Source organism: Pan paniscus, chromosome 10 (genome assembly GCF_029289425.2).
Source record: "Pan paniscus chromosome 10, NHGRI_mPanPan1-v2.0_pri, whole genome shotgun sequence".
Lineage (NCBI taxonomy): Eukaryota > Metazoa > Chordata > Mammalia > Primates > Hominidae > Pan > Pan paniscus.
The window spans coordinates 69,052,846-69,067,689 of record NC_073259.2 but is presented as its reverse complement, the minus strand read 5'-3'; the positions used below and the strand labels follow the sequence as shown (position 1 = coordinate 69,067,689).

Here is a 14,844-nt window from a genome sequence, read left to right as displayed (position 1 = left end):
AAAAGACCTTTAAGAAAAACTCACGTTCTCCTTCCCCACCCAGTGGCTGAAGTAATAAATTTGAGAGTTACAGTTTTCTTCCCTCTCTCCTGATACCAAATAAGTTACCAAGTCTTTCGGTTTTCGCTTTTAAATATCGGTTAAAGCTGTTTCCCCCTTTTTATCCCTACCGCTACAGTCTAGTATAAGTTTTCATCATCATTTACCTGAAAACTACAATAGGCTTCTAATTGATTTCCCTGTCTCATCCACCTTCTATATTACTGTTAGAGTAATTGTTCAAAAAAACAAGTCTCTTGTACCATATTCCTTTACAAAATCCTTCAGTGGTTTCCCATTACTTAGGATAAAGTCTGAACTCCTTAGCATGCCATTCACAGCAATTTGCCACCTCATTACCAGCACTCAGGAAATATACATTATATAGCCTGTACCTTAGCCATAATGAACATAATGTGTTCTTTCATAACTTTGCATATGTTATTCTCTTTGTGTATAATTCTTTTTTCAAATTGATCAGCCTTGCAAATTCATATGAATCTTTTAATACACCTCAATTGTAACCTCTCTGTTTCCTGCCCATCTGTTTTCCCTCCTCTAGTTAACATTCCTTTTATTACTTTTCTGGTAATTGCCTGTATACGTGTCTGCTCACCCCATTAGACTGTGAGATCACTGAGGACAAGGAGTATATATTCATTCATCTTTATATTGCATTCAGTAAATTTGCATTCAGTAAATGTTTTTTAAAACTTAATTGAATTCTTTGACATAGTTAAAAATTTAGCTTTGGTAGCTGAAAGAATTGACAATAATTCTTTTTTCACTTTTTATGAATATTTGCCTCTTCGTATTTTTTATGATTTTCAAATTGCTTGGGATTTTAAAAAATGGTTAAACTGTTTTCTCTCATACAGCACAAGGCCTTACTTGTAATCATGAGAAGTGGAATATTACTATGATTCATGTCCTAGGCAAAGAGAGTTGTAAATAAGAAGGTAGGAGGTGACAGGCTTGTGTGTTCAGTGGAGCAGATATTTCTTTGCCTTCTGTTACAGCAGAATACATTGACCCTTGCGTGAATTAGCTATTATGTTTTTCTTTGTATTACATTCATACAAGGAAAAAAAAGATGTTAGGTTCAAGTTATGTTATTATATTTTTTGTTACTCCTTTTATCATGCCTCGAGGTTCCTTAGAACATGTTGTTCTAACACTAACGAGCAGTGTGGTTTTGGGCAAATTATTCAGTTGCTCTGGGCTTCAGCTGCCTGATCTGTAAAACAGGTGATAATAGTACTAACTCACTCCTAGGTTTGTTATGAGAATTAAATGAGTTAATACCTGTAAGGCACTTAGAATAGTGCCTGGCATGTAGTGAGTGTTCCAACAGCTTTTCAGCCTCAGCCCATGCCACTTCCGTCTCATTGGCCTTCATTCATTTCCTCGATTGTGTTAAGCCCTTTCCGGCTTCAAGGCCTTTGTGGATGCTTCTCCTCTACGGGGATCACAATATTCATCTGACTGGCTCACAGTCAACTTCAAGTCTCTCATTAGACTGAATGTTCCCAGAGAACACTATGCCTGGCAGAATAGTTGTGCAGTAAATATTTATTGAATGAATAAGTAAATGAATAATCGAGCCAACTGGAAAAGAGAACAGGATCACATGGAATGGAAAATTGCTTCTTCAGGGGTTGGGGGTCAGGGCAGATTCTCATTGCAGGCAGGAAGGAAAAGAAAAGTGGTGTGTGTGTGTGTGTGTGTGTGATCCATATTTATAAATTAAATGGTGAAATTGTAAATATTTAATGGTCAAAGCATTAAAATAGGAGTTGACAAATTAATTGAATTCTTTGCCTAAGTGATTATCAATTTGAGCTTAAAATGGTATTTTTAATTGCCCCCAGTAATTTGAATATGCTGTTGTTTGTGCTTTAAAATTAATATATTCCAACTACACTTCAATAAAATAAATTTTTTGTGTGTGACAAGGTCTGGCCCTGTCACCCAGGCTGGAGTGCAGTGGTGTAATCTCGGCTCACAGCAACCTCAGCCTCTTGGGCTCAAGCAATCCTCCCACCTTAGCCTTCTGGCTACAAAAAAAAGAAACTGAAACAGCTAACGACTTCAATGCTGGGTGTGGTTTTAGGAGCTAAAATGTTGATAGTAGGAGCCAGGCATAGTGGTACCCGTCTCTAATTCCACCTGCTTGAGAGGTGAGGTGGGAGAATCACTTGAGCCCAGGAGTTCAAGGCCAGCGTGGGCAACATAGTGAGACTCCACCTCTTTCAAAAGGAATTGATAGTGAACTATAAGTCAGGGCACAAAATTGTAAATAAAATGTAATCATAGCAGGGTTTTAAACGGATTTAAGATATACACCAAGTGTTACCAGTGTTAATGGGCCATCTTTGGGTAACAGAATTATGGATGATTTTTTTTTCTTCTACTTTTTGGTAATTTCCATCTTTTCTATGAAGATGTATTTAAAATTGCAACCTGCTGATACTATATCAGAATTCAATTCTGGATTATTATTCCATTAGTATTAACCTCCTATTTTTAATATGACACTGAAGTTTTGCTAAAAGACCAGGAAGTTAAAAGTGTTAAGGAAACTTACCAAAAAAAAGCCATTTTAAGTCACATATACATAAACATTTCAAAATTGTTATTTTTAATTAAACATCTTGGAAAGATACTGCTTATTTGCAAATAGTATGGAGTCAGTGACAAAGAAATAAAGACCTCTTGTTTCTGTATATTTTATCTAATTTTGTAAATATCACTATATGATTTTGTGAGTGGGAATAATACAGTGAAACATTTGGACAGTTGTGTATTTACATTTACCTTCGAAGTTTTAGTTTACTGCTTCATAGTGGTGGTGGAGTACATGTCATGTACACTTTGAAGCCATTCTGCAGGTTTGTGGAACCCCTTACTCCCAATGCTTCGCCTCAAATCCTTGGCATAGGTACATAGGTTTTAGAGGTAGGGAAATGTGGGTTTGAAAACCCACTCCTCTTTGAAGTTGTATTATTAACAACAACATTTATGTAATGTTTACTATGAGCCAGGTCCTCTAAGTACATGGATATTCCTTACCTCTTTTAATCTTCAGAACAGCCCTGTGAAGTCGGTTCTTACAGAGATACAAGTTCAAGGAACTCACCTATTACAGTAATAAATGATGAAAGTTAGGATTTAAACTGAGGTCTGGGAAATACCAAAGCTCACGGTAAATACCATCTTATACTAACTTCCTGGATGACCTTGAGCAAAACTTAGCTGCCTCAGCCCTGCATCTGTAATTTAGAAACCCAAAAAGCTTTAGAAATTGTTAGTCTTTCCGTAACTTATTTGGTGACAAACATGTGACCTGAATAGATGAGAGGCTATTTATATTTTTTGTTCATTCCATTTAGTGTAAATATTCATGTATGTTGCATTAAAAATTATGTGTTGGATTAGGTGATGCTGCTATAGGCCCCTCTCTAGAGGTGTTAAAAAATATATATGCACCATAATTCACTTTCTAAAATACAAAAATTTCTGAAATCTGAAATCCCCCAATAGATTGTGGACCTTTGTTTAACTTCCATAATACTCAGTTTTCTTATCTATGTAATTCTTAAAATCTATCCCAGTAAATCTTAACAACAATTATATGTAATATACATAAGCATTTGAGATACCTGATATATAATTAAGTATTCAATTTGTTGGGATTGTTACTGTCATTATCTTGGAATTCTTATTCAGCTGTGCAGAGTTTGGATCCTAAAGCTAGACCATATAGAAAATGTGAATTTGGCTGGGCACAGTGGCTGACACCTGTAATCCTAACATTTTGGGAGGCCAAGGCAGGTGGATCACTTGAGCCCAGGAGTTTGAGAATAGCCTGGGCAACATGGCAAAACCCCGTCTCTACAAAAAAATGCAAACATTAGCAGGGCATGGTGGTACTCTCTGGTAGTCCCAGCTACTCCGGAGGCTGAGGCAAGGGGATTGCATGAGCTTAGGAAGTTGAGGCTGCAGTAAGCCAAGATAGCGCCACTGCGCTGCAGCCTAAGTGATAGAGGGAGACCCTGTTTCAAAAAAGAAAAAAGAAGGCCAGGTGCAGTGGCTCATGCCTGTAATCCCAGCACTTTGGGAGGCCGAGACTGGCAGATCACCTGAGGTCAGGAGTTCAAGAGCAGCCTGGCCAACATGGTGAAATCCCATCTCTACTAAAAATACAAAAATTAGCCGGGCGTGGTAGTTGGCGCCTGTAATCCCAGCTACTCGGGGGGCTGAGGCGGGAGAATTGCTTGAACCCAGGAGGCGGAGGTTGCAGTGAGACGAGATCATGGCACTGCACTCCAGCCTGGGTGACAGAGTGAGACTCCATCTCAAAAAAAAAAAAAAAAAAAGAAAAGAAAAGAAAAGAAAAAGGAAAAGAAAAAAGAAAATGTGAATTTTGTTTAGTTTGCAACTGAGGCTGAACACTGCATTGTTTTCAGTACAGGATAGGAAGCCAGGCCTTTTACAGAATGTAGTTTGTTTTCCTTACTAGTGACTTTAAACCATAGTGATTTTCTTCTATAAATATACATTATTCCATAGTGCAGGGTTTCCTGTCCTTTTTGTCAGATCCCAGGGTCCGGGTCCAGCCCATGCTGAAGTCCGAGGGGCGTGGGTGGATGAGCAGAAAGAACACTTGCGGGGGCTGTAGGCAGGTGAAAGATAGTTTTATTCAGCAGCAGCTCAAATTAACAGCTTTCTTACATTAGCTCTCTTATGAACAGCTTTTCTTACACTGTCCACTTTTATCTCGGCGGTTTGCTCCGGCTGTGTGGCTCCCGCGACCCCCATGCCTGCGGCTTCCCAGAAGTCTCTCCCCTGCCTTCAGGGTCAGCAGCTTAACCCTTTATCTGGGCATGCGCAAGCCGAGCTGTGTCCTGGCTCCCTCCTGTCCAGACGGACAGCTTTGGCTGTCTCTCTTTCTCTGGGCACCAGTGCCTGCACAAGAGCCATGTTGAGTCAAGCTGCGCCCCAAGAGCGCCTGTACAACGGTAGCAGGGCAATTATACCTTTTACAGACAACAGTGGCTCAGAGCCAAGGATGTACTTACACAAACAGGTTATATAACAAGTGGGGGTGTGCGCCTGCACGCCAAACTCGCTGAGTCATGCAGGCCTGGATATCCACCTTGGCCTACCTCCATGTACCTTTTCATGTGATTACACACTTAGAAAATTATTTACTGGCCAGGTGCGGTGGCTTACACCCTGTAATCCCAGCACCTTGAGAGGCTGGGGCAGGAGGATTGCTGTAGGCCAGGAGTTTAAGACCAGCCTTAGGCAACATAGCAAGACCCTGTCTCTACAAAAAAAAAAAATTAAAATTAGCTGGGCATCGTAGCGTGCACCTTAGTCGTAGTCCAGCTAATCAGGAGGCTGAGGCAGGAGGGTCCTTTGAGCACAGGAGTTGAGCCTGGCGGTAGGTAAGCTTTGATCACACCTGAGATGAATGAAGGAGGAGGGTGCTTCATTCTGCCGCCAGTATTCGAGGCTCACCTGGCTACAAGGGCTGAGGGAATCAATATCTTGGCATACCTATAATACATCTTGGCAAACCAGTGTATAATTATATACACCAAATGTAAGGGGAAGAGACATGAAATGTGGGAATTATTAGTGGATTTACTTTGATTAATTCCTCTGCGTAAGCATCTATTTTGAAGCCGTTAAGAAAATTCAGATAAAACATGTGAAACTTAAAAATACTAAATAGTTAAGTGTCTTAATTGCCTGTCTTCTAGCAGTCAGGCAGTTGAGTCAGGAATGAGATGGAGTGACTGTTTTACTTAACGCTTTATAAAATGTATTTGTCGGTTTTTTAGATTAAGTATATTTTACCCTGTAAGTTTGAATTGTGAAAAAACTATGACATTGTCTTGAAACCTTTAAAACATTTCTAAGAGTAGATAGAACCAATAATGTAATTAATTTAGGACATTTATTTTTTTAAGGGGCTGACATTTATTCCTTTCTCAAGTATTACAGTAAAAATTAGGTGGGGTAGGATAATTTTGCCAATTTTTTTTAATGCGCAGATTCAGAGTTTGTTAGAAATTATTTGCAGCAGAGTTGTGGGCGAGAGGCATAACAAGTTGTTTCAGGCTGGTCTAAAGGTAGTGAGTTATCTCAGTTGATTGTTCACAGTCAGTTACAGATTGAATTCCTTGTTCTGCTCTTACCCCGTTCTCACTACTCGACTAGCCTAAAAAATAATAATAATAAAATAAAAAGAAGTTGTTTCACATTATGCCTTCCCTGCCAAGCCTAAAACCTCCCGACCAGATTTTTTTAAAATAAGGACACAGAGTTGGTTCTCAACTGGATATTTCTAGAACATATGCTGAGACGCTGTGCACAGCCATAAATTTATTACAGGGAGGTGGGGCAAACATGCAGGAATTGTAAGTGCAAATATATCCCACTTGGCTCAGGAATTTGGGGGCCAGGGAAGACATCCTGCGTCTTACTGGTTTCCCTTGAAGGAATGGTACCCAGTTTGAAGGATTCAAAGGAGAATTTCTTCTCCTAAGTCTCTTCCTTTCACCTCGGTGATCTGAGCAGGGTTTGCTGACTCGGTGTTGTCCCCAGTGGCCTATTTGTGGTCGGTGGGGCTCCTCTTTACCCTTGGAGGAACACATCTCCAATGCTTTCTTTTCTTTTCATAGGCACTTGTAGTGGGGATGGGGGTGGGAGGGTGGCACGGGTGGAAACCTTACCTGCTTCTTGGTGCCCACTCAGCTCTGCAGAGCCTTGGAGCTGTCTACTCAAGCTGGGATCTCTTTGAAGGGGATTTTCTAGAGGTAGAATAGTATTTCTGACAGCCTCACAAATATACTCATCTTTTAATATTTTGCCACCTTTAAAAGTTGTTATTCAGAATAATAGATGATTCCATAGCAGCCTGTAGCTCAGAATATTATTATGTATTAATTTGGAAAAAAATGTGACTAGTATTTAGCACTTCTTTGAACCAGGGTATATTACTTATTAGCTGTGTTGCTTGATTTTTCACAGACTGTTACATCTCCATTTAAATCATAAATCTGAATTATGCTGTATTACGGTAAAGCCTACCAGTGTTCCCTAGAATAGCATGGTAATAATTTTTGTAAGAAAAAACGAGTAGTAACAAAACATTGTTCACATTATGGGAACAGAAAGATAATAACAAAATAAAATTCCAGGATAGGCTGGGCGTGGTGGCTTACGCCTGTAATCCCTACACTTTGGGAAGCCAAGGCAGGCGGATCATTTGAAGTCAGGAGTTTGAGACCAGCCTAGAAAACATGGTGAAACTCCATCTCTACTAAAAATACAAAAATTAGCTGGGCGTGGTGGTGGGCGCCTGTACTTCCAGCTACTCAGGAGGCTGAGGCAAGAGAATCGCTTGAATCCAGGAGGCGGAGATTGCAGTGAGCTGAGATCACCCCACTGTACTCCAGCCTGGGCAAGAGAGTGAGACTCTGTCTTGGGGGGCGGGGAAAAAGAAAATTCCAGGATATATGAAGTCATTATGACTAAAAACCACGTATTATGTACATCATATTCTTAATTTTATTTTAATAATTAATTAGTCTTCCTCATGATCCCACAAGTATGTCACAGAAATAAATACAGTCTCCTCTCAGCTCTCATTATTTTTAATAATGATCTCCTTGGTACTAAAGAAGTTGAAGATTACAACTCAGAAATGCAAAATGTTGGGCCAGGCGCAGTGGCTCACCTCTGTAATCCCAGGACTTTGAGAGGCCATGTCAGAATAATCACTTGAGCCCAGGAGTTTGAGACCAGCCTGGGCAACATGGCAAAACACCATCTCTACAAAAAATACAAAAAGTAGCTGGGCATGGTGGTGGGCGCCTGTAGTCCCAGCTACTCAGGAGCCTGAGGTGGGAGAATCACCTGAGACTGCAAGGTCGAGGCTGCTGTGAGCTGTGATTGCGCCACTGCACTCCAGCCTGGGTGACAGAGTGAGACCCGTCTCAAAAAAAAAAAAAAAAAGTGAAATCTTGATGTATTAGGGTTTAGAGAATAGCTGCAAAAAGTTATTTTCTATATCTGCTGGAAAACAGCATATCTTTGTAAGTACAGATTGTAAGGCAGCCAGATTGTAATTATGTGGATAGAGTAGCGAGTGGTAACAGCTTGACAGACCAGTGTTCACGTGACAGAGTGTGCAGCCCTCAAGCGCAGGTGCAGGTGGCTAACAGTGCGGGGTTAAGGGGCCGAAGTGCACAGACAAGGTGTTGGCCAGGGCCTCTCCACATTCTGCAAACTTCTCTTCCCTTAAAAAGGAAAAAAAAAGAAGAAAGAAAGGAAGAAACAAACATTTGATATTTCTCAGAATTCAGAACTCATTTTGTTTTGTTTTGTTTTGTTTCAGAATACTGAAGAATGGGAAAAAAGTAAGACTGAAGCAGACATGGAAGAGTATATATGGGAAAATAGCTCATCAGAAAGAAATATCCTGGAAACGCTTCTCCAGATTAAAGCTGCTGAGAAAAATATGGAAATAAATAAAGAAGAGCTCCTTGGTACTAAAGAAATTGAAGAGTACAAAAAGTCTGTTGTTAGTCTTAAAAATGAGGAGGAAAATGAAAATTCCATTTCTCAGTACAAAGAATCCGTGAAGAGACTATTAAATGTGACATGAATTATGGAGTAGAAAAATCTGCTTGATTTATTAATTTTATGATATATGTGATCAGTATCTAATTTGATATAAAATTGAAAATGTTAAAAAATCATTTTTTTTCCTCAGAGTTAAAATTATTTCCCTCATACTAATGCTTAATGGCAATGATTACTCCAGAGTTTTTTTATTTTTACACTGGGGCAATAGACTAGGAGGTCTCTGATTTCTTCTTGGTCTAAAGTGTTTTGATTTTATTTCTACATAATAGCTTTGGTATTCATGTATATACATGCATTTAATTGTGATTTTATCACCTTCCCCATTTCTTTCCCCACAAGCTGGCATTTCAGTAGTTGCTTTTGAATAATGGTTTTGGTTACCTGGGAAGGCAGGCCCAGAACCCATTTCCTTGACTTGCAGTTCCGGGCTGTGTTCACATGACTGCTGTCTAGCTGATGCATTTTTCACATTTGTCAACTTTGGTTAGAAACAGGTCCTCAGGAGTATTCTCTAACCTGATGTTTTCTAAAAAGATATGTTGATTCAACTTTGTTTAGCATCCTACTTTCTAGATTGTGGGGCTCATTTTGCCAGGGCCAAGCTACCAGAAAAGTAGAAGTGGAGATTACCTGGTATGTATCTCTCTGGGTGCCCCAGTTAGAGCTGCCACAGCTCAGGAAAAAGATGAGGCATAACGACCTTGAATATAATTGGAGTAAGTGACAAAATAAGAACTACCCTGGGAAACCCTGCATTCAATGTAGCTGTCAATTCAGTATTTTTAAGTACACCTGTCAGCTGTTTCTTACCACTTCGATGGTTGTGATTAATTTAAAATCAAAATAAAGGAATTACTGAGTTTATTTGCCTAATAGACTTATTTTGCCTAGAAGAATTAGAGAGTATAAATGAAAGCCAAAATGGAATTTCACAACGATTTCCTAAACCATTTGTGTGAAATGAAGGTATGATCTGGTGTGATTGAGGCCAGGAGTCTGTAGGTTATGAAGGACAATATGGCCTTGAGTACAAAAAGGAGAGAAAGAGGCATGTCGTGCCCTGCTGGGGCACCCTTATACTACTTATCATTTTAATCCTAGGGCTGACTTATGAATGAACTCAGAAGGGGCTAGACTGAGCTGAATTGGTAAGTAGTAGATGAAAAGCAGTACAGATAAAAACCAAAATTTTAGATCATGTTTAGAGCATATTTCAAGAAACATACCAGTACATTTAGAGACTCATTCGGAGTTAAGAAAAACTCAGATTCCTCACAGGATTGAAGAAGGAAACATTTTGAAAACAGTAGAAGCTGAGAAGAGATGATCATTTGGGAACATGTAAAGGAGCGGTAGCTTAGGGTGGTTTATCCTGTGTAATAATACAGTGCAGATGAAAGCAAAGAGGAGGATGTGTAATAAAGAATTTGACCTTACTCAGAGGTCTGGCCTTTGCCCTTGGCTTCTGGGAGGTAATCTATATCGTACCTGATAGGACTGTCTTTGTTTAGTGGGGTAGCTGGCCCCAAAAGATCTCAGGATGGGACCAACATACCAGAAAAACCTACCATGTGATTTAGGGTGGGGGCTTTCAGTCACATGGTATTAGTCCACCTGGCAGCCAAGATGACTCAGCAGACAATCAGCAATCATACCTACATAGTGGAGTCCAGTAAAATCTTTGGGCCAGGCGCGGTGGCTCACGCCTATAATCCCAGCACTTTGGGAGGCCGAGGCGGGTGGATCACAAGGTCAGGAGATTGAGACCATCCTGGCTAACACAGTGAAACCCCGTCTCTACTAAAAATACAAAAAATTAGCCAGGCGTGGTGGCGGGCGCCTGTAGTCCCAGCTACTTGGAAGGCAGAGGCAGGAGAAAGGCGTGAACCCGGGAGGCAGAGCTTGCAGTGAGCCGAGATCGCGCCACTGCACTCCAGCCTGGGTGACAGAGCGAGACTCCGTTTCAAAAAAAAAAAAAATCTTTGAACACGGAGGCTTGAGTAAGCTTCTCGGGTTAGCAATACTCCATGCATATTGTCACACATTGATACTAGGAGAGTAATGTGTCCTGACTTCTAGGGGAGAGCACTAGAAACTAAACATTTGAACGCTTCCTGGGCCTCAACTTACGTATTTCTTCTGTTGGGCCACTTTAATGTGTCCTTTCCCTGTAATAAACTGTAATTGTGAGAATAATAGCTTTCATTCAGTTCTGAGTTCTAGTGAATTACTGAGCCTGAGGGTTGTTTAAGGAATCCCCCACAAACTTACAGTTGGTGTCAGAAGTAGGATGGCCTTGTAGAGGACTCTACCCTCTTTTGCAGTTTGGCCAACTCCAAGTAACCTGAAGACTCTTAAACAATTGTTGATGCCTAATGGCAAAATCGTAGAGCTGATGGATTAATACAAAACTGCCTCAAAAACAAAACAGTTGGACCGGATGCAGTGGCTCATGCCTGTAGTCACAGCACTTTGGGAGGCTGCGGTGGGAGGATGGCTTGAGGTCAGAAGTTTGAGACCAGCCTAGGCAACATAGCAAGACCCTGTCTCTACTTTAAAAATGTATATATACATATATATCTGTATGTATATATAACAGTTGTTGTTATTGTAATTTTAGCAAAATTAAGCAGCACTATTTGTCATTAATCAGATCCTTGTCCTTTAAAATCTGCTAGTTGACCGAATGTATGCAATTGGAACATTATATTCATCTTTATAATGAAAATGCTAGGGGATACTTTGCTATATTAATGCAGTCATTTCTGACTTTAAACTTAAATTGTATAGCCCAGAAATTGCTTAAACACATAGGCAACTAAGATGTAGATCAGATCTCTTTTCTTAATTGTAGGGTGCTTTAATTCTTTTGCATATTTATGCAATATTGGTGTTTCATAATACTAAACAGTTACAGACTTTTTTTTTTTTTTGAGAAGCTGGACGCAGTGGCTCATGCCTGTAATCCCAGCGCTTTGGGAGGCCAAGGTGGGAGTATTGCTTGAGGCCAGGATTTGGACACCAGTCTGGGCAACAAAGTGAAACACTGTCTCTACATAAGATAAAAATTACCCAGGCATGGTGGCACACGCCTAGCAACTTGGGAGGCTGAAGTGGGAGAATTGCTTGAGACCAGGAGTTCAAGGCTGCAGTGAACTATGATCACACTACTGCATTCTAGCCTGGGTGACAGAACAAGAACTTGTCTCCAAAAAAGGAAAAGGAAAAAAAGAGAAACAAACAAACTGGACCCTGGGGTCCAGTCAATAACTAAGGCCAAGGTTGTGACACCCACCTAGGAAGTAACCATGAAATCTTTCCAACGTTGTCCCTTTTTTTTTTTTTTTTTTTTTGAGACACGGTCTGCTCTGTTCCAGCCCAGGCTGGAGTCTGGAGTGCAGTGGCACATTCATGGCTCACTGCAACCTCAACCTCCCGGTCTCAACCGATCCTCCCACCTCAACCTCCCAAGTAGCTGGGACCTCCAGCTACTCCCAACCTCCCAAGTAGCATGCCACCACACCTGGTTAATTTTTTATTTTTGTAGAGATGGGGTCTTGCTATGTTGCCTGAGTTGGTCTGATTGTTTCTTAATAAAATTTAAAATTTTATTCGGAAGTTCTGTTTCGTCTCTGGCTCCCAGTAAGAAAGCAGTTTCTAGTCTCAGTTGTTTTACTTCTTAACTGATTCTGGTCTGTTGTCTCTCCAGTCCAAATTTACTCAATTTATCTAATGGTCAGAAGGGCTGAAGAAAAGGAATTTGTTTTCTTAGAAGGTAAATATACTTTTCCCAAATTAAGGTCATTTATATGAAATTATCAGCTTTAAGGAATGAGTAAAATTCTAAGAAGCCCCAAGGGGAAAAAAAGCCTTTTTAATTCTAGCAGCCCTAGTCTATTGGAAAACCTCTAAGCAATTCACATATACTTAAAAGTAATGATTTTCGGCCTGGCGTGGTGGCTCACGCCTGTAATCATAGCACTTTGGGAGGCCAAGGTGGCAGATCACCTGAGGTCAGGAGTTCGAGACCAGCCTGGCCAACATGGTGAAACCCCGTCTCTACTAAAAAATGCAAAAATTAGCCAAGCGTGTTGGCAAGAGCCTTAATCCCAGCTACTTGGGAAGCAGAGGCAGGAGAATCGTTTGAACCTAGGAGGCAGAGGTTGCAGTGAGGCAAGATCAAGCCATTGCACTCAAACCTGGGGGACAAGAGCGAGACTTCTCTCAAAAAAAAAAAAAAAAGTAATGATTTTCTAAATGTATGTACAAAAATGTATAAAGACAGCTTACTGAATTATTTCTGTAAATATAATTTTAGGGTAATTTAAATCTTGCTCCCCCCACCCCCTGCTTCAAATAGCATGGGTTTTTTTCCCCCTAATGTATTAGGGAAGAAATTGATAAAATTTATGACACCTAATTTAATGAATTATCACAAGTTAAGGTAAATTGATTTTTTTTTTTTTTTTTTGAGACAGAGTCTTACTCTGTTGCCCAGGCAGGAGTGCAGTGGCATGATCTTGGCTCACTGCAACCTCCGCCTCCTGGGCAGCCTCAACCTTCCAGGCTCAAGCAATCCTCCCAACATAGCCTTCCAAGTAGCTAGGACTACAGGTGTGTGTCACAATGCCTGGCTAATTTTTTAATTGATTATGTATTTATTTATTTAAGGCAAGGCCTCACTCTGTTGCCCAGGCTGTTGCCCAGGCTGGAGTGAAGTGGCACATTCATGGCTTGCTGCAGCCTCGACCTCCAGAGCTCAAGTGATCCTCCCACCTCAGCCTCCCAAGTAGCTGGAACTACAGGGACACACCACCACACCCCCCTAATTTCTTTTCTTTTCTTTTTTTTTTTTTTTGAGATGCAGTCTTAACTCTGCCACCCAGGCTGGAGTACAGTGGCTAGATCTCGGCTCACTGCAACCTCCACCTCCCAGGTTCAAGGGATTCTCCTGCCTCAGCCTCCCGAGTAGCTGGGACTACAGGCGCATGCCACCATGCCCAGCTAGTTTTTTGTATTTTTTAGTAGAGAGGGGATTTCACTGTGTTAGCCAGGATGGTCTCGATCTCCTGACCTCAGGTGATCCGCCCGCCTCAGCCTCCCAAAGTGCTGGGATTACAGGTGTGAGCCACCGCACCTAGCCAATTTTTGTATTTTTTGTAGAGACGGGGTCTTGCCATGTTGCCCAGGCTGGTCTCAAGCTCCTGGGTTCTAGCGATCCTCCTGCCTCAGCATCCCATAGTGCTTGGATTACAGGTATGAACCACCATGCCTGGCCTTTTGATTAAATTTTAAAATCAGACTTTTAGCTGTGGTTAGTATTCAACTGCAAGAGATTTTATATTTTTCTTTTGTATTAAAAGAAATAGTCATTCTCTTTTCCCACCCGTATTAATACCAGGGAAAGAAAAGGAAATATAAGCCACTGGACTTAGAAAATTTGGGTTTTCTTTTTCTTTCGAAATTAAATGTTTTATTTTTATGGATTTAGGGGTACAAGTGCAGTTGTGTTACATGGATATATTGCATAGTGGTGAAATCTGGACATTTAGTGTACCCATGGACAGTTCGTTTTAACATATGAGGAAACAGTACTATATTATAAGTATTATAAATAGGATTTCCCCTTATTTATTTTATTTTTTTTGACAGAGTCTCGCTGTTGCCCAGGCTAGAGTGCAGTGGTGCAATCTCAGCTCATTGCAACCTCTACCTCCCAGGTTCAAGTGATTCTCCTACCTCACCCTCCTGAGTAGCTGGGATTACAGGCACGTGCCACCATGCCCTGCTAATTTTTGTATTGTTAGTAGAGACAGGGTTTTGCCATGTTGGCCAGGCTGGTCTCGAACTCCTGACCTCAGGTGATCCTCCCGCCTCAGCCTCCCAAAGTGCTGGGATTACGGGTGTGAGCCACTGTGCCCAGCCCCTTATTTATTCTTTATGCTTATTATCTGTCTTTTAATATCTGTTCTCACATTAAAAACAGGTTTCAGGAATGAGAATAGGGGCCTAAAAAGCTTAAGTTTATTAGAGACTTGAACTACAGTATTCCACACTTAAGAGTCTTCTAAGATTTAGGGGGTAAATCTGGTGTAAGATTTGGACAGAACTGAAACACCTGGAGCTAATCTTTACACCTGG

At 40.8% G+C, this 14,844-nt stretch overlaps 1 protein-coding gene across 1 annotated transcript in view; it reads left to right on the top strand.

Moving 5' to 3' along the window:
- The window catches only part of MRPS35 (mitochondrial ribosomal protein S35), a 46,100-nt gene extending 36,533 nt beyond the window's left edge, over positions 1 to 9,567 (top strand). Inside the window, exon 8 of the mRNA XM_003828842.5 lies at positions 8,453 to 9,567. Coding sequence (XP_003828890.1) covers positions 8,453 to 8,722 — 270 coding nt within the window. The 3' untranslated portion in view covers positions 8,723 to 9,567. The remainder of the gene's footprint in view (positions 1 to 8,452) is intronic.
- The last annotated feature ends 5,277 nt before the right edge of the window (positions 9,568 to 14,844 follow it).